Source organism: Thalassophryne amazonica, chromosome 18, assembly GCF_902500255.1.
Source record: "Thalassophryne amazonica chromosome 18, fThaAma1.1, whole genome shotgun sequence".
NCBI lineage: Eukaryota > Metazoa > Chordata > Actinopteri > Batrachoidiformes > Batrachoididae > Thalassophryne > Thalassophryne amazonica.
In genome coordinates, this window is record NC_047120.1 from 28866129 (window position 1) to 28886524 (window position 20396).

Sequence of the window (20396 nt, forward strand, 5' to 3'; positions counted from 1 at the left end):
CTTCTCTGACGATTGCGCTGCTCGGTACGTCATTACTTACTTTAAACTTGTCGCTGCGACGGTGACAACAATTTATGAATAAAAACTTATGTACGACAGTGGAAATATGCGTATATTTTAGTGTGCACGATATAATTGTATTTTATGCATTATTTGACTAAATAAATAAATAAAAGAATTCTGAATGGTCTAAGAATTCACAACATTAATTCTACATTTAAAGTAAAATAGTTGAAAAAAGTTTCGATGGTCATGCACACGCTGTATTTCCTACACTTGCATGAATAAAGTGGGATAATTTTTTTCTTACACACTGTATTTCTAAAAGTCATATATTCTTACACATGTATTATTATCCATGTATATTCGTAGACATGCTTACGATTCTTCCTTTGCCATTCCAGTGATTTTCATTTGTTAGATTCGATTTTTTTTTTAACTGTCAATTTATGTGTGTATCTATATAGATAGATATACATGTACAAGTGTGTGTGTATATATATATACAGTGAGTAAAATAAGTATTTGAACACCCTGCGATTTTGCAAGTTCTCCCACTTAGAAATCATGGAGGGGTCTGAAACTTTCATCTCTCTACTGCTGCAAATAAGTATTTGAACACCTACCAACCAGCAAGAATTCTGGCTCACACAGACCTTTTAATTTTTCTTTAAGAAGCCCTCTTATTCTGCACTCTTTACCTGTATTAATTGCACCTGTTTGGACTTGTTACCTGTATAAAAGACACCTGTTCACACACTCAATCAATCACACTCCAACCTGTTCACCATAGCCAAGACAAAGAGCTGTCTGAGGACACCAGGGACAAAACTGTAGACCTGCACAAGGCTGGGATGGACTACAGGACAACAGGCAAGCAGCCTGGTAGAAGACAACAACTGTTATGATTATTTATTAGAAAATGGAAGAAACACAAGATGACTGTCAGTCTCTCTCGGTCTGGGATTCCATGCAAGATCTCCCTTTGTGGGGTAAGGATGATTCTGAGAAAGTTCAGAACTACACAGGAGGACCTAGTCAATGACCTGAAGAGAGCTGGGACCACAGTCACAAAGATTACATTAGTAACACATGATGTTGTCATGGTTTAAAATCCTGCAGGGCAGCAAAGTCCCCCTGCTCAAGCCAGCACATGTCCAGGCCCATTTGAAGTTCACCAGTGACCATCTGGATGATCCAGAGGAGGCATGGGAGAAGGTCATGTGGTCAGATGAGACCAGAATAGAGCTTTTTGGAATCAACTCCACTTACCATGTTTAGAGGATGAGAACAACCCCAAGAAAACCATCCCAACTGTGAAGCATGGGGGTGAAAACATCATACTCTGTGCTCTTCTGCAAAGAGGACAGGACGACTGCACCGTATTGAAGGGAGGATGGATGGGGTCATGTACTGCGAGATTTTGGCAAACAACCTCCTTCCCTCAGTAAGAGCACCTGAAGATGGGTCATGGCTGGGTCTTCCAGCATGACAATGACCCCAAACACACAGCCAGGGCAACTAAGGAGGGGCTCAATAAGTGGCCTGGCCAGTCTCCAGAACTCAATAGAAAATCTTTGGAGGGAGCTGAAATTCCAAACCTGAAAGATCTAGAGAAGATCTGTATGGAGGAGTGGACCAAAATCCCTGCTGCAGTGTGTGCAAACCTGGTGAAAAACTACAGGAAACGTTTGACCTCTGTAATTGCAAACAAAGGCTACTGTACCAAATATTAATATTGATTTTCACAGGTGTTCAAATACTTATTTGCAACAGTAACATACAAATAAATTATTAAAAAAATCATACATTGTGATTTCCGGATTTTTTTTTTTTTTTTTTTTTAGATTATGTCTCTCACAGTGGACATGCACTTAAGACAAAAATTTCTGACCCCTCCATGATTTCTAAGTGGGAGAACCTGCAAAATTGCAGGGTGTTCAAATACTTATTTTCCTCACTGTATATATATATGAGAAGAAAAAAATCTTAGCTGTAGGACTGTACTCTTTTGTTGTGCCTGGAATCTGTTGGAGCCATTCTTCTAATCTTGGAGTTACAGCTCTTAGTGCTTGTATTATCACATGTGCTATGCTTGTTCCTTCAGCCCTTGGTACTTCTTGATTTTCACATGCTACTTCTTTCTGATGTTGCTGTCAGCTGGGATTGCCACATCCATCACAATGTTTCTGTGTAGGCTCTCAGTTATCCAGGTGATTTCCATAGTAGAGAAGCTTGAATCTTCAGCTGGACTGGGTTGCTTTGATCTGAGTTCCACATTGTAAACAGGGGCAAAAGCGTGTGTCAGACCCCCTCCCTGATTAAGGCTGGGTTTAAACTGTTTCACATAGAAGGCCTCCTTCACCCCACTCTCCAACCATTTCTTCTCTCTGGCTAAGATTTTAACTTCCTTGTCCTCAAACGTGTGGTTAGTGTCTTTAAGGGGGAGATTAACTGCAGACTGAGGTCCAATGGTGCCCTCTCTGTGGTGCTGGTATAGCCTTTTGTGTAAAGGAAGGAAGCTTTGTATGTGAAACAGTTGAAACCCAGCCTTAACCGGGGTACCCCTTAATGGGGTACTCAGATCAAAGTAGTTTCAGTCTTTTGTTTATGGTAATGAGTCATTCACATCATCAGGAGAGGTGTCAGTCCCATCGTTAGGAGGGACAGCTACCCTGTCATTAGGAGGGTGCTAACTAGAGCACAATAGGTGCTAATTAAAGCAATTGTTTAATCACTAGCCAATAGCAGTCTGCCTCTTGGTAGGAGGTGTCTGGTTAGGTTTAAAACTTCAGCTTTTGTGGCTTCTGTTTGTTCTTCTCGACAAGGGTCAGACAGAAGTCAGACTACCAGAGCAAGAATTTTATCTGAGGAAGCTTCTGCAATTTGAAGAAAAACGTCCTTGTGTCAAGCAATCCAGTCCAGTCGAAGATTCAAGCTTCTCTACTATCCATCACAATATATACATGCACACACAGTCCCCTCCAAAAGTACTGGAACATCTAGGCCAATTCTTTTGTTTTTGTTGTTCACTGAACACATATGATTATAGGGTCATAAAATGAATATGAGACAAGAGTTCAGAATTTCAGCTTTTATTTCCTGGTTTTTACAGTTAGATGTGTTAAACAACTTAGTGTCACCTTTTGTACTAGTCCACAACATTTTTAGGGGGGTTGTCCCTTCAGTCTCCTCTTCAGGATGTTAAATCTGTTAGATCTCTAAAACCTTCCACTTTTTTTCCCCCTGATGAAGCCTTCTGTTTTGTTGGCAATGTGCTTTGGGTCATTGTTGTGCTGCATGATAAACGTCCTCCTGACTGGTTGGATGCATTTCACCATAAATTGGCAAACAAAAGGTTTCTGTACACTTCTGAATTCATTCTGTTGCTACCATCATCAGTTACATCATCAGTAAATATTACTGAGCCTGTTCCAGAAGCAGCCATGCAAACCCAAGCCATGACATTATACCTCCACAATACTTCACAGGGGAGCTTGTATGCTTCAGATCATAAGCAGTTCCTTTCTTTCTCCACACTTTGGCCTTTCTATCACTTTGGTAGAGATTAATTTTGATCTCATCAATCCATAAGATTGTGTTCCAGAACTTTTGTGGTTCATCTCTGTACGTCTTTGAGGATTCTTATCTGGCCTTCCAATTCTTACTGCTAATAAGTGGTTTGCATCTTGTAGTATGACCTCTATATGTTTCTTCTGTCTGTGATATCTTCACCCCTGCACTGTGGAGGTTGTTGGTGATGTCACTTAGGCTACTGACGTTTTGGGGGGTTTCTTCACAGCTCTCACAGTATTTCTGTCATCAACTGCTGTCGAACCTGTTCGATGCCTGTTGCTCAGTACACCAGCAGTTTTATTCTTTTTCAGGACATTCCAAATTGTTGTGCTGGCTATGCCCAATGTTTGTCCAGTTGGCTCTGATTGATTTTCCTTCTTTTCTCAGCTTCAAAATGGTTTGGTTTTCTCCCATAGACAGCGCTCTGGTCTTCATGTTGGTTTATCATCTTTAAACAAGAAATGCAGCCTTTATAGGCTAAACCCAAGGCTTAAACCTACACTAGTCATGCAGAGCGATTTTAATGATTGAACAATCAATGTAAAAGGCAACAAGAAACACCTGTCAGTCACATGCTCCAATAGTTCTGCTCACTTCAAACAAAGGGTGGTATGTCCTGAGTTGTTTAACACTTGTAGAGGTAAATACCAGGAAATGAAAGCTGAAATTCTGAACTCTTGTCTCATATTCATCTTTTGATCTTAAACCCAAATGTCTTCAGTGAACAACAAAAACAAAGGAATTGGCCTTGCTGTTCAAATACTTTTGGAGGGAACTGTATATATATATATATATATATATATATATATATATATATATATATATATATATATATATATATATATATATATATATATATATATATATATATATATATATGTAAAATGCGTGATGAGAGCAGCTGAGATGATAATATAATATAATATATAATATATAATATATATAATATAATATAATATAATATATATATATATATATATATATATATATAATATATATATATTATATATTATTATATTATATATTATTATTATTATATATATATATATATATATATATATATATATATATATATATATATTATATATATGGGTCATTTACTTATAAACCTGCTTGCTTACTCTCTAGGCTACTTACTAAAATTATTTGTTACTTATTTACTTATTTTGTGACTTACTTGGATATCGTTTGCAAATTCACTATTGAAAACATAATAATAATAATAATAATAATAATAATAATAGCGTCAGCTGTTGGAAGATGTATGTGTGTGTATTTGTTTACGTACGTACTTACGTACGCGTTTGCGCATGCGCACCATCATGGCCGACGCAGGCTGGTTAGAGTCTGTAAAGCGTTTGAAAGGTGTTATTTTGGACCTTTGCGGTGTTTTATATGACAGCGGGGAGGGTGACGGAGTGGCTATTGCTGGCTCTGTGGACGCAGTGAAAAAGTAAGTTAAAATAATGAGCGAATGTTTAGCGATAAACATGCTAGTACACTTATAAACCCATGCAGGTGTTGTGGATAAATATGCTTCCTTTTTAAACCTTCATCCCGTGTCGAAGATAACATTTAGCTGTCCTCCTCAACGCCGAAAGATTAAGATGTCAAAGTATTATTCGTATGCCAACGCTAACTGGACCAGAAAATTGATCAGATTTTGCCTCTCTAGAACCCAGCATTTCTCAACAACTGGATGTGATTAATATTTACAACTTTGTTGTTTTTTAGAATTAAGTCTTTTTTTTTCTGGTGGCTGGTGAAAACTGTTTAATTAGTTATATTTTGCCAGTGTCCCGTCGAGATGAGGTGCGTCGCGCTACTGCGCATGCGCACATCGCTCTACCCCGGACTTGAAGACGTCACCCGTCGAGATGAGGTCCTTCGCGCAACTGCACATATGGGGGAGATGATGTAACTCGCTTGACGTGCAACTGCGCATGCGCATTTTTTGTCAAAGTTTTATTTATTTATTTATTAATTGTATTCAGTGTATTTACAGCCTAGTAAGTAAAACATTTTCTGTATTTTATGTTAGGAGCATAAATGTATGTATATGTATATTTTGCCTGTGGAAATGAGCTAACTCCAGGTTAAAAATACTTATTGTTTTATAGTGAGTAGATTTTATACATTACTATGTTTGGATGAACAATTTATACATTTAATTGACCATCAAAATAACAGAACTTCATCAAGTAATTTTTTCTCATTGCACACATATGCAGTTACGCGAGGAACCTCATCTCGACAGAACACTGGATCCGGCAAACACGCACCTAGCAATATTTGACCAGTGTTCTGTCGAGCGGAGGTGCGTCGTCGAGATGAGGTTCCTCGCGTAACTGCATATGTGTGCAATGAGAAAAAATTACTTGATGAAGTTCTGTTATTTTGATGGGCAACTAAATGTATAAATTGTTCATCCGAATGTAGTAATGTATAAAATCTACTCACTATAAAGCGATAAGTATCTTTAACCTGGAGTTAGCTTATTTCCACAGGCAAATATACATACATTTATGCTCCTAACATAAAATACAGAAAATGTTTTACTTACTAGGCTATAAATACACTGAATACAATTAATAAAAAAACTTTGACGGAAAAAACTGTTAAACGTGATTCTGTGACACTCTTATTTTGATACGGAATGTTATCAATATTTATATGGTTCAGCCAATCAGTCTCATCGATGTGATGTAGCGTGTGATGTAATCACGCATCCTATACAGTTGAGTTCAGCATGTCCTGAAGAGCGGCCATGCTCAAGTTTAATAAAGAAAAGATAATTGTGAAACTACGCTCCGCTTATTATTCACCACGTAGGTAAAGGCTGCGCAAGTCGGACACCTTAACAGGTTATGGGCCCAGGGCTGAAGATGAGCGAGCGTGAGTAGTAAGGTAGTTAAGCGCGACGTATTACGCGATAAAGTAAAGTTTTGAGCTGAGAAGAAAAATTGGCAGGGTCACAGTGAAAGATGGCTAGCCGAGTCACTGGAGTTCTAGCACCACAGCTGCTGTTTGATGGGTCCGAGGAGAAATACGACCTGTGGGAAACACGGTTTTTAAGTTGCCTACACATCCTGAAGCTAAAAGGGACAATATTAGAAGAACCAGCTCAGCCAAACGATGATGACCGGCGAAAGAATGCCGACTGCTGCGTCGAACTGGTAAGGCTGATCGACGACAAAAGCCTTTCGCTGATCAGACACAAGGCTGCTGAAGATGGCAGAAAAGCACTAAACATATTGAGAGAACGTTACGCCGGGAAAAGCAAACCCAGAATCATTAACATGTAAGTAAGTAAGTAAGTAAACTTTATTTATATAGCGCTTTTCACAGACAGGGGTCACAAAGCGCTTTACAAGGTAAAACATTAAAAATATACCGTAAAAATACACACTCAGTACTAAAAGATTATTGGCCATGAAAAGCCTGTTTAAAAAGTAGAGTCTTTAGTTGCTTTTTGAACATCTCAACAGAGTCCAGGGATCGCAGGGACAGAGGGAGTTCGTTCCAGTGACGAGGCGCTACGGCTTTAAAAGATCGGTCTCCTCGAGTTTTAAAGCAGGTTCAAGGAACCATCAACAGGTTCAGCGATGTACACATCGCTGACAAAATTACGAATGGAGGGAAAAGAGACTTACAGACTATTTGATAAGGGCAGAGAACATCATTACAGCGTTAAGAGAAGCAGGGGAAGCCCTCAGTGATGGACTGATCGTGGCCATGGTACTAGGCGGGCTACCAGACTCGTTTAAGCCGCTAGCTGTGCGTGTGACACAGAATGAAGAAAATGTCACGTTCGCCGACTTCAAGAGAAGGCTGCGAATTTATGAAGAGTCGGAGAAAATGAAAATGACAGAACCGAGTACAGATAATGTGATGAAGATGCATGCAAGACAGGGCAAAGGCCAAAGCAAACCAGAAAGTAGCAGAAAAGATGAAGATGCAGACATTACGTGCTACAAGTGTAGAACAAAGGGGCACAGGTCGCGAAAATGCTACAGGAAAGTGTGGTGCGGTTACTGCAAGAACACCTTGCATGTAGAGTCACTCTGCAAGAAAAGGCATGGGCAAGATGGTGCCAGGAAATTTGCGGAGAAGCAAGATGGAGACCACGATTCCCTCTTCATGGCCAAGTACGTCCAGAGAGAGAGACCACTGGGCAATGTAAAGATGAAGGGGATTATGGTGGACGCGGGAGCAACTTCCCACATCGTGAACGACATCAACAAGTTTGAGAGCTTCGACCACTCGTTCCAGCCAAGCACCCACTCCGTGGAGTTAGCGGATGGAAGCAAGTGCAGCAGGATGGCGCAACAGAGAGGAACCGCGGTGATCCACCTGCTAGACAGCGCTGGAAAGCAACGCAGAGCGCAGCTACAGGATGCATTCTACATGCCTTCATACCCACACGACATCTTCTCAGTGTCAAGAGCAACCAACGGAGGCGCGACGGTGATCTTCGAGAAAGGGGACAGTCGCATACTCACCAAAGACGGTCGCAGGTTTGACATGCATAAGAGTGGTAACTTGTATTACTTACCAACTGCTGAGAATGATGCTGACCAATGTAAAGTGTGTCATGATGTACAGACCTGGCATCAAATATTGGGTCATTGTAATTATGAGGATGTAAAAAATTTACAAGGTGTGGTGAAGGGCATGGAGATTAAAGGAGGTTCATCTGGGTTGAATCAGTCATGTGAGGTGTGCACACAAGGAAAAGTCACACAGACACGAAATAGGGAGCCAGATAGGAAAGCAAAGAAGCCCCTAGAGCTAGTACAGGATGCAGGATTGCAAGTCTAGAGAAACACCATGTGAACCAAAACTTGAATACACAGAAAATGCAGAAAAAAATGCAAGAGCCAAGAAAGTACAGGGAGGCAGTAGGAAGTTTAATTTACTTGTCCACATGCACTAGACCAGACATTAGTTTTGTGGTCAGTAAACTCTCCCAGCACTTTGCTGAACCAACTGTTGAGCACTGGAACACTGTTAAACATGTGTTTAGATACCTCAAAGGTACAATGAAAAAGGAATTGTACTTCAGGAGAAATGACACAGAAAAACTAGGTCTAAGAGTCTACAGTGATGCTGACTGGGCATCAGATTCGGTAGATAGGCGAAGTACGTCAGGATATTGTGCCAGTCTAAATGAGGGTAGCTCTTTGATTTCCTGGAAAACAAGAAAACAACCAACAGTGGCTTTATCAACCTGTGAGGCAGAATATATGGCCTTAGCATCAGCCATACAGGAAGGCATTTACCTAGAGCAACTGCTTAGTGGTATTGACAATAATCAATATGTACAGACAGAGGTGTACGAAGAGCCATAGCATTGGCCAAGAACCCAGTGAACACACAGCGGTGTAAGCATATTGACATTAAGTACCACTTCATAAGGGAAAATGTAAACAATGGAAGGTTTATTTTGGAGTATTGTCCTGCTGAGCAAATGATTGCTGATGTTTTGACCAAGCCAGCTACTAAGCTGAAGTTGAGAGGTTTTTCAAGAAGCATGTTTGGTAATTGAATGTAATGGAATGTTTTGCTTCAGGTTTAATGAGTTGTTGTTTTGTTTTCTATGTGATGTGATGAGATAAGAGCGAGTGGGGGTGTTAAACGTGATTCTGTGATGCTCTTATTTGATATGGAATGTTATCAATATGTATATGGTTCAGCCAATCAGTCTCATTGATGTGATGTAATCACGCATCCTATGCAGTTGAGTTCAGCATGTCCTGAAGAGAGGCCATGCTCAAGTTTAATAAAGAAAAGATAATTGTGAAACTGCGCTCCGCTTATTATTCACCACGTAGGTAAAGTCTGCGCAAGTCGGACAACTAAACAAAAACAAAATGCACATGCGCAGTTGCATGTCGAGCGAGTTACATCATCTCCCCATGTGCAGTTGCGCGAGGCACCTCATCTCGACGGGTGACATCTTCAAGTCCGGGGTAGAGCGATGTGCGCATGCGCAGTAGCGCGATGCACCTCATCTCAACGTTCACCTCATCTCGATGGGACACCTGTTCTCCTCGCAGATTGGTTAGTTCAAATGACGTCATCGTATGGTTTATTTCAACATGGCGGTGCCCTCGGCAAAGTTGAACTGGACCATATTTCACCATATGCGGCACCGGCAAAATGGCAGGTTGCGCTGTTTTGCCGGCCGTCTAAATTTATTCACGACGGAATGGCCGTGGTCAGGCGGGAACTTAAAGGCGATCAGAGTTTAAGATCTCCTTATTTCACATTCTTGATAGTAGCTCAATATTGGTGATTTTCATTATTGAAAATTGGCATATTTTACCATTCACTATTTTCAGGGGTGGACTGATCGAAGGTTATGCAGACATGACACTCACAGAGGAGAAAAAAAAAAAACAGGATAAACACACGTGCTGACGTGGACTTCTGCATTTTCATTTTTATTCTGTCTTAATTTGCAGCTTTTGTTTATCATCCTGGCCCTACACAGAAAATTACCAAGACTGCAAAAATTATTTCCACCGCGTGGCGAAAAGTGCCGGTGGAAATAATTTCAGGCACGGTGGAAATCATTTTTGAAGTGGCTAAGGATACGTACATCCGTATCTTTTGCGGGAGTGCAAAAGGTACAGACAGAGGAGAATAAGCGAAATGCACAATGCATCTGCACATGCGTGGGTCAAACGGGGGCAAAAATTTCAGCTACCAAACTCACACTGCTCCCATTGAATTTCGTATACAGTAGCATTAGCGGCCTGTGAAAGTTAAGGCTTACAGGGATTGTTTCAAAGGCTTTAAGCCTTAAGCGAGGCATACAATAATGACAGGTGCGCATGGGTACGGACATATTTGCGCATTCTGATTGGTCGGTAAGACATGACGTCACCGGGGAATACCCTCCATATCTTTAGAACGGTCTCTGTAGATACGGGACCGTACCCGTAGCCACGGCCAGTAATTTTTGCCACATGGTGGAAATAATTTCGGGCACGGCTATGCCACGTTTTTGAGCTGCTTTTAGTGTCCTAGAGAACCTGCGCTAGTAGGTGATTTTCTGTTCCGATTCAAACGACTTCATGGCACCCAAAATGACATTTAAAGATGAAAAATTAGCACGAACACTCAATGCCAAGGGCGCCGCAACACGCCGCTATGTTGAAATACCCTCTAAGATGACATCATTTGAACTAGCCAATCAGCGAGGAGGTCCGGTCAAATATCGCTATGTGCGTGTTTGCCGGATCCGGCAAAATATACACTTCGTTTAAGCATTAAGACTTGCTAACCAAATTAAAATGAACTGGCCCTGTGGCCACAAAAAGTTACTCAAATATCCAGTTTAGATGCCCCCTTTGCTCCCCATGTTGCAAGTCTTCACAAATGCAGTATCACATGACAGTTACTCCAATATTATGATGCCTACAGTTCCACAAACACCCCTATCCTTCACCTATGTACAAAATGTTCATCTCCAGAGAACCATTCCAAGATGCAACTGTGTGTGCTGCTTCCAGGACTTTTCAAGTATGGTTTTACTGAGCCTCCTCAAAATGCTAATGTAATGACACAGCTTGAGAAACACAAAAGTTGAAATATGTTATCAAATGGCTGAAATGAGCTGGGTAGTCATGTGCCAAACACAGGGTAGGCTAAGGCGAGGAGTTGGAGAGAACTCCAGCTGAGTGTGCCGAGGGAGGCCGCATCACAGTGACTTAGTGGTTATCACTGATGCCTCACAGCACGAACATTGTGGGATCACTTCCTACCCTTTCAGTGTGAAGTTTGCATGTTCTTCCTGTCTGGGTGGGTTTCCTTTGGGCACTCTGGTTTCCTCCCACAATCAAAACATGCTGTGGAACATCTACCAGGGACAACAGATGGAAATTAGCTGATGGCTATAAACTGGCTTGTTTACATCACTGTATGGTGACGTACATGAACTTGCACTGTCCCTTCACAAAAAAATTAATGAAATGTGATGTGGATTATTTCTGTAAATATGAGCTAAGATGTATAGTCTCCAGAAGACCAGTGTATTTAACATTCTTTTAAATTCACTGGTGCCACTGAATGGAATAGTTTACCTGTTGCTGCACAGACCATTACTGTCAACTTTACTGTCAAAGATCCATTTATGAAAGTTATCAAAAAAATAGCTAATTGTTTACTTTAATAACATTTTGGACTTTTTTATGTTATCTTTGGAAATTTACATGTACTGTCAAATGTGTATTTTGCTTTTAAGTGCATTTTGAATTTGAAATCGATCAATCCCATTTATCCTATGGATAAATCACAGTATATCGTATTGTCGAATTGCAATACTTGGAGAATTCGTATTTCTTAAGAATTGATGTGTATCTAATCAGCACCCAAGTACTGTGACATGTTTTGTCCCAGGAGATCAGTGTATTGAGGACAATAAGATGCACATTTTGGACAAGACAGACAAGAGTATAGATACAACCCCAATGAAGTTGGGACGTTGTAAAAAATGTAAATAAAAACAGTATATGATTTGCAAATCCTATTCAACCTATATTCAATTGAATACACCACAAAGACAAGATATTTATTGTTCAAACTGATAGACTTTATTGTTTTTGTGCAAATATTTGCTCATTTTGAAATGGATGCCTGCAACACATTTCAAAAAAGCTGGGACAGTGGTATGTTTACCACTATGTTACATCACCTTTCCTTCTAACAACACTCAATAAGCCTTTGGGAACTGAGGACACTAATTGTTGAAGCTTTGTAGGTGGAATTCTTTCCCATTCTTGCTTGATGTACGACTTCAGTTGTTCACCAGTCCGGGGTCGCGCTTCATAATGCACCACACATTTTCAATTGGCGATAGGTCTGGACTGCAGGCAGGACAGTCTAGTACCCACATTCTTTTACGACAAAGCCGCGCTGTTGTAACACATGCAGAATGTGGCTTGGCATTCTCTTGCTGAAATAAGCAGAGACGTCCCTGAAAAAGACGTTGCTTGGATGGCAGCATGTGTTATTCCAAAACCTGGATGTACCTTTCAGCATTGATGGTGCCATCACAGATGTGTAAGTTGCCCATGCTATGGGCACTAACACACCCCCATACCATCACGGATGCTGGCTTTTGAACTTTGCGCTGTTAACAATCTGGGTGGTCTTTTTCCTCTTTTGTCCGGAGGATACAGCATCCATGATTTCCAAAAACAATTTGAAATGTGGACTCATCAGACCACAGCACACATTTCTACTTTGCGTCTGTCCATTTCAAATGAGCTTGGGCCCAGAAAAGGCGGCAGTGTTTCTGGATGTTGTTGATGTATGGCTTTCGCTTTGCATGGTAGAGTTTTAACTGGCACTTGTAGATGTAGCGACGAACTATCTTAACTGACAGTGGTTTTCTGAAGTGTTCCTGAGCCCACGCGGTAAGATCCGTTACACAATGATGTCGGTTTTTAATGCAGTGCCGTCTGATGGATCAAAGGTCACAGGTATTCAATGTTGGTTTTCGGCCTTGCCGCTTGCGCATAAAACGTTCTCCAGATTCTCTGAATCTTCTGATTACATTATGGACTGTAGATGATGGAATCCCTGAATTCCTTGCAGTTGAACGTTAAAACATTGTTCTTAAACTGTTATAGACTATTTTTTTCATGCAGTTATTCACAAAGTGGTGATCCTCACCCCATCTTTGCTTGTGAATGTCTGAGCCTTTTGGGGATGCTCCTTTTATACCCAATCATGACGCTCACCTGTTTCCAGTTAGGTGTTCTCTGAACATTCATCAACTTTCCCAGTCTTTTGTTTCTCCATCCCAACTTTTTTGAAACGTGTTGCAGGCATCAATTTCAAAATGAGCAAATATTTGCACAAAAACAATAAAGTTTATCACTTTGAACATTAAATATCTTGTCTTTGTGGTGTATTCAATTGAATATAGGTTGAAGAGGATTTGCAAATCATTGTATTCTGTTTTTATTTACATTTTACACAACATCCCAACTTCATTGGAATTGGGGTTGTAGTTTGAGAGATCTGTAAAAAAGAAGCCAACTATCTGAAATTCTAAAAACCTTTCTTCAACCATGAGGACATCTGCCACCATCTTCCTTTCACTTGTGTATTTTGTCCCTTCCTCACTCAATACACATCTGTCATGGAGAACACACCAACAACCCTCTGGAGATGAGTAGACTTCAGTGACTATCATGAAACACTCTTACCGTGATCTTTCTTGTTGAACAGTTGTCTGTGTTCGGTGCCAAGTCTTCCTGCGCGGTACCTTTACATGGCTTGTGTGTCCCAAGGGAAGGTCAGCATACTGGTTGGCCGACATCGGCATAAGTCAGGAAAGGTTGGATAAACTTGTTCCAGTTTTGAACCTACTGAACATTTTTGGAGGTTCAGCTGCCTCATGCTCAGTTCCAAGCAGCCTGGTGCAGGCTTAGCCCAACTTGGCATCCAATTGTCATGCTGAGCACGGAAAGAATTACCCCGAGGTATCAAGACTGTACACCAAATTTGTCCAGTTACATTGAGTTATACCAGGCGTACCTGGTTTGTCCTGAGCTGAGAGTGGGTAGTATAGAAGGGGCTGGAAGTCCACCAAGGCACACCACTTTTGCCAGGTTGTCTGCATGCTCAGGAAAAGTCAACACCAAACATGACTAAGCAAGAGCTGCTTTTTGAAATCAGTCAAGGTCCAGTGTACTGCGCTGGAGCTCAAGTGGCCTGTTATGGCGTCAAACAGTGCCAAAGTGACATCACTTAGACAAAACGTCTTGAAGACCAACAAGGGAAGAAGTCCAGTTCCTGTACAGTAACGTTTTAGCTATTTTTTGTTTTGTTTACTGAAAACCTTTATTGACAGGATTTCAAATAGCATCTATTTTATTATTTATTGCCATGTTAACAGTCTCTTTCTAACCTTCTGACTCTTTAAAGGCTCAAATCATCTGACCTGAAGCTGCGCTTCTGCACTAATGAGACTCAGGCCACTAGAGAGAAGTTTGTAGCAAAACTCCAAAGACTGGGCTTTGACATCTCTGTTTCTGAGGTCTTTTCTCCAGCCCCTGCAGTCATTGCTGTTCTCAAGGAGAGAGGATTGCGACCTCATCTGCTGGTGTATGATGGTAAAGATTTCTTTTTTTAAATTTTATTTCAGATTTTCACAGTGCCTCGGAGTTATTTTCAGCATCTTTTTGTTTTGCCTAAAAGCTGTTTGCCATAATGTGAATGCATGTATGCATGTTGTGGTCCCAAGCTCTAGATGATAAAGACTCCGTATAAGTACACGGAAACAGCTCCTTTAATCTGATATTTGAGCCTAGTGACCTTGAACTTCATTCAAATTATTGACCTTTGGCTGACCTTGACAGGACAATTCTGGAATCCACCTAAATGTGTGCTACATGTGGTCCAATTTGGGTTGAAAAATAAAATTAATTGACCTTTGACAAAATGATTATTTTACTTTAACAGAAATTTCAGATCCAACCTGAATTGATATGCCATGTTTGGGTAGAAATCAGCAAAAGGATCTGGGAGGAGAAAGCCAAACAACAAACAGGCAGATATGATGTTGACCCCAATTTGATCTTGCTGGGCAATTCCAGAATCTACCCCATATGTGTGCCAAGTTTGATATAAATTTGGGGGGACAATATACTTTTGACTTTTGAAACCATTGGCCTTAACGTTGGCCAAAAGAAACCCTTTGAGTACAATTCTGTGGTTGACTATCATCCACATATCATATCTGGTGGAAATTGGTGAATGGACCTCAGAGGAATAGTAGTACAAATGAACACACACACAAAGAAATGTTTCTGAACTCCCACTATAACGTGAGCCAAAAAGAAGCCATGTCCACAGTTTTTGGCTAGCAGTAAAACAGTATTTCCAGATGTATACTACTTTCTTAAAGATGGTACTGCTCATAAAATGGACAAAAATGCATTCTATTCTACAACATTGAGCCCGCATTAGTGAAAATGACATTGATTTAAGGCAAAAGATGACTGGACATAATGGGGACTCAAATTTCTTTCTTGTGGGCATTCCATCCATCCATTTGTAAGAGCCTATCCCAGCAGTCATATGCTGTGAGGCTGGGTGTACACTGACAGACAATAAATAATGTGTTAGACCTCATAAACAGTGATATTTTATTGTGAAATACCTACAGCTGTTTGTGGGTGTGAGAATTTCAATGAAGCATGTGGCAACTAAATGGAGTGGTATGGTTTACATTGTCGGTAGCTGCAGAGATATTCAGGTGAATAACTGTTTAATCACTTGGGCTTAGTGTGGCACACGGTTGAGCAACTGTGCAGTTTTTGGAATGCAACCAAGCAGCAACAAATGTGTAGACGTCTTTCTAGGTGGAGCATCCCTGTTGCTTACTATATTCTACTGTTTATGCTGGGCAGTCATTCAACTGAGTTGTTCTTCCAAAATAAATAAATTTGACATAGACTCTTACAATGGGAATATAGTATGGAACATTGATTTTAAAAAAACAACAAAAACCTCCCCGCAAATATTTGAGTTGTAATATCGCTGAAACTGCACCTGATTTTACATATGAGAAGCTGTGTATAAAACTTAATTTTCTTGCTTTTTACACTGTGGTTTCTGTAGGTATTCAGACCTGCTGCTGGATTTACACAGTCAAAATTATCGGAAATTATGGGACCCAGCATTCTATGTTAAACTTGAGTCACATTCCTGAGTCCAAATTCAGGACCAGCAGTACCAGAAATTACCAAAATTTGAAGGACCTAGCTACTATACTGTTACAGATATTGTAGTTTTAATATGTCTCTGAAAGAGAAAGAGAATGAAGAAGCTGGTCAGGAAGTCTAGCTCTGTCCTGGGCTGTCCTCTGGAGGAGGTGGCTGAGAGGAGGGTGTTAGCCAAGTTCAAATCCATCATGGACAACTCCTCTCACCCTCTGCTCCGGACTGTAGTGGAGCTGAACAGCTCATTCAGTGACAGGCTGAGACACCCTCAGTGCAAGAAGGAACGATACCGCAGGTCGTTCCTCCCTGCTGCTGTCAGACTGTACAATAACACTGTGAAATAACCACATGAAATAATATGTCCACAATCATGTGCAATATTATGTCCACAAATCATGTGCAGTAACAACTCATTTACAAATCCCTGCACTAATGTCACCTTACCACATCTAAACGCCATTTCACATATTGTAAATAAGATGCTCCTATCTCTTTTTCAATCCCAATCATGTTTATATATGCATATATACTTATATATGTACATACATATACGAGGTCTGTTAGAAAAGTATCTGACCTTTTTATTTTTTGCAAAAACCTGATGGATTTGAATCACGTGTGCTTGCATTAGCCAACCTTGAACCTTCATGCGCATGCGTGAATTTTTTCATGCCTGTCCATTGCGTCATTTGCTGGCAAGCAGCCTTTGTGTGAGGACGTGTGTTGTGCTTTCGGCGGATTTTCATTGCAAGGAAAATGGGGGAACGATGGAGCAGCGCTACTACATCAAATGAAACTGGGCGACAGCCAGGTGGAAACCATTTGGAAGATTCAGACGGCCTTCGGTGGCTTTTCAGTCGTGTGACTATCCGAGAAATTGTGGAAGAGGTGGGCATAATTTTTCGGAGTCCAGCATGTCCTGAGACCTCAACACGGAGGTGCTTTTGCTCCGCCGTTAGCAGCTTTGGCATGAATTTCGCCGCCACTCTTTTCGTGGCCAAATCGTCTGTCACAATGGAATGTGCTGAAAAAGTGCTGATGTCCACCTCTTCAGCAATTTCTCGGATAGTCACACGACGGTCCCGCATCACCACAGCATTCACTTTGGAAATGATCCAGTCATTTCAGCATGTTGATGGCCGACCGGCGCGTGGCTCGCTCTCCACCGTTGTGCGGACATCTTTAAACCGGTTGTACCACTCCTTAATCTGTGTGATGCCCATAGGATCGTCACCGAAAGCCATCTGAATCTTCCGAATGGTTTCCACCTGGCTGTCGCCAGTTTCTGGCAAAATTTGATGTAGTAGCGCTGCTCCAGTCGTTCCGCCATTTTCCTTGCAATAAAATCCGCCGAGAGCACCGCACACGTCCTCACACAAAGGCTGCTTGCCAGCAAATGACACAATCAACAGGTGTGAAAAAAATTCACGCATGCACACGAAGGTTCAAGGTTGGCTCGTGCAAGCACACGTGATTAAAATCCATCAGGTTTTTGCAAAAAAATAAAAAGGTCGGATACTTTTCTAACAGACCTCGTGTGTGTATATATATATTTGTGTGTGTGTATATATTCTATTTCTTCCTCATTTTCTTGTCTTGTACTGTTACAAGTATTATTATTATTGCTTATCCTTGCACACGCTGCTTGATGAACATGTTCCTCTACTTGCACCCATCTTGTGTGTTTTTTAAGAGCTGACGTAACGTGAATTTCTCCTCTGTGAGATCAATAAAGTTTATCTTATCTTAAATGCTACAAAAGGCCCATATATATTATATAAATGTATATAAATTATTTTATTAAATTTTTTTAAAGAGGGAGAATGGTGCAGCCAATGGGCGATTATGCCAAAAAGGCCCCAAATAGCTGAACATATGTTTAACACTGCTGTCTGCAATGTCTGAGTTCAAGTCTTCAAGTTTTCTGACAATGGTAGTGTTTATTTCTCTATATATTCACTCCTAGTGAAATATGGAAGAACTACATATAGTTGCAGAGTTTGTCGGGGTGATGGCCAAGTGGTTAGTGTGCTTAGTTTCGGAGTGGAAGGTTCCTGGTTCAAACCCCACCTTTGCCACATTTGTCCATGTAATATGGAGCTGTGTCAGGAAGGGCATCCAGCGTAAAACTTATGCCAATTCAACATGCCAGTTCAACAACACCTTGGATCTGCAGTGGCGACCCTGAGTGGAAAAACAAGGGAGCGGTGGTCGAAAGGACTTACTTACATATGGCTGCAAAGTGTAATAGTGAGTCATTATAGGTGGACAAGGGATACAGTCGAGATACAGTGCAGAAAACTAAAAAAGAAGCTACTAAATTAAGATTGAATTGAATTGAAAGCCTTTATTGTCATTGAATTGATTATACACTCAACAAAAATATAAACGCAACACTTTTGGTTTTGCTCCCATTTTGTATGAGATGAACTCAAAGATCTAAAACTTTTTCCACATACACAATATCACCATTTCCCTCAAATATTGTTCACAAACCAGTCTAAATCTGTGATAGTGAGCACTTCTCCTTTGCTGAGATAATCCATCCCACCTCACAGGTGTGCCATATCAAGATGCTGATTAGACACCATGATTAGTACACAGGTGTGCCTTAGACTGTCCACAATAAAAGGCCACTCTGAAAGGTGCAGTTTTGTTTTATTGGGGGGGATACCAGTCAGTATCTGGTGTGACCACCATTTGCCTCATGCAGTGCAACACATCTCCTTCGCATAGAGTTGATCAGGTTGTCAATTGTGGCCTGTGGAATGTTGGTCCACTCCTCTTCAATGGCTGTGCGAAGTTGCTGGATATTGGCAGGAACTGGTACACACTGTCGTATACGCCGGTCCAGAGCATCCCAAACATGCTCAGTGGGTGACAAGTCCGGTGAGTATGACGACCATGCAAGAACTGGGACATTTTCAGCTTCCAAGAATTGTGTACAGATCCTTGCAACATGGGGCCGTGCATTATCCTGCTGCAACATGAGGTTATGTTCTTGGATGTATGGCACAACAATGGGCCTCAGGATCTTGTCACGGTATCTCTGTGCATTCAAAATGCCATCAATAAAATGCACCTGTGTTCTTCGTCCATAACAGATGCCTGCCCATACCATAACCCCACCGCCACCATGGGCCACTCGATCCATAACATTGACATCAGAAAACCGCTCACCCACACGACGCCACACACGCTGTCTGCCATCTGCCCTGAACAGTGTGAACCGGGATTCATCCGTGAAGAGAACACCTCTCCAACGTGCCACACGCCAGCGAATGTGAGCATTTGCCCACTCAAGTTGGTTACGACGACGAACTGGAGTCAGGTCGAGACCCCGATGAGGATGACGAGCATGCAGATGAGCTTCCCTGAGACAGTTTCTGATAGTTTGTGCAGAAATTCTTTGGTTATGCAAACCGATTGTTTCAGCAGCTGTCCGAGTGGCTGGTCTCAGACGATCTTGGAGGTGAACATGCTGGATGTGGAGGTCCTGGGCTGGTGTGGTTACACGTGGTCTGCAGTTGTGAGGCTGGTTGGATGTACTGCCAAATTCTCTGAAACGCCTTTGGAGACGGCTTATGGTAGAGAAATGAACATTCAATACACGAGCAACAGCTCTGGTTGACATTCCTGCTGTCAGCATGCCAATTGCACGCTCCCTCAAATCTTGCGACATCTGTGGCATTGTGCTGTGTGATAAAACTGCACCTTTCAGAGTGGCCTTTTATTGTGGGCAGTCTAAGGCACACCTGTGCACTAATCATGGTGTCTAATCAGCATCTTGATATAGCACACCTGTGAGGTGGGATGGATTATCTCAGCAAAGGAGAAGTGCTCACTATCACAGATTTAGACTGGTTTGTGAACAATATTTGAGGGAAATGGTGATATTGTGTATGTGGAAAAAGTTTTAGATCTTTGAGTTCATCTCATACAAAATGGGAGCAAAACCAAAAGTGTTGCGTTTATATTTTTGTTGAGTGTAGAACAGCGAAATTAGGGTTGCAACTCCACTAGGTACTCATACAAAAAATAAAGTTACATAATAAAATACACTTACAACAATTTAAA

At 41.2% G+C, this 20396-nt stretch overlaps 1 protein-coding gene across 1 annotated transcript in view; it reads left to right on the forward strand.

The window, feature by feature from the left end:
* Positions 1-4884: 4884 nt before the first annotated feature.
* Positions 4885-20396, forward strand: part of lhpp (phospholysine phosphohistidine inorganic pyrophosphate phosphatase) — a 101990-nt gene continuing 86478 nt past the window's right edge. The window contains exons 1-2 of the mRNA XM_034194381.1: positions 4885-5029; positions 14521-14708. Of these exons, the coding sequence (XP_034050272.1) occupies positions 4887-5029; positions 14521-14708 (331 nt within the window). The 5' untranslated portion in view covers positions 4885-4886. The remainder of the gene's footprint in view (positions 5030-14520; positions 14709-20396) is intronic.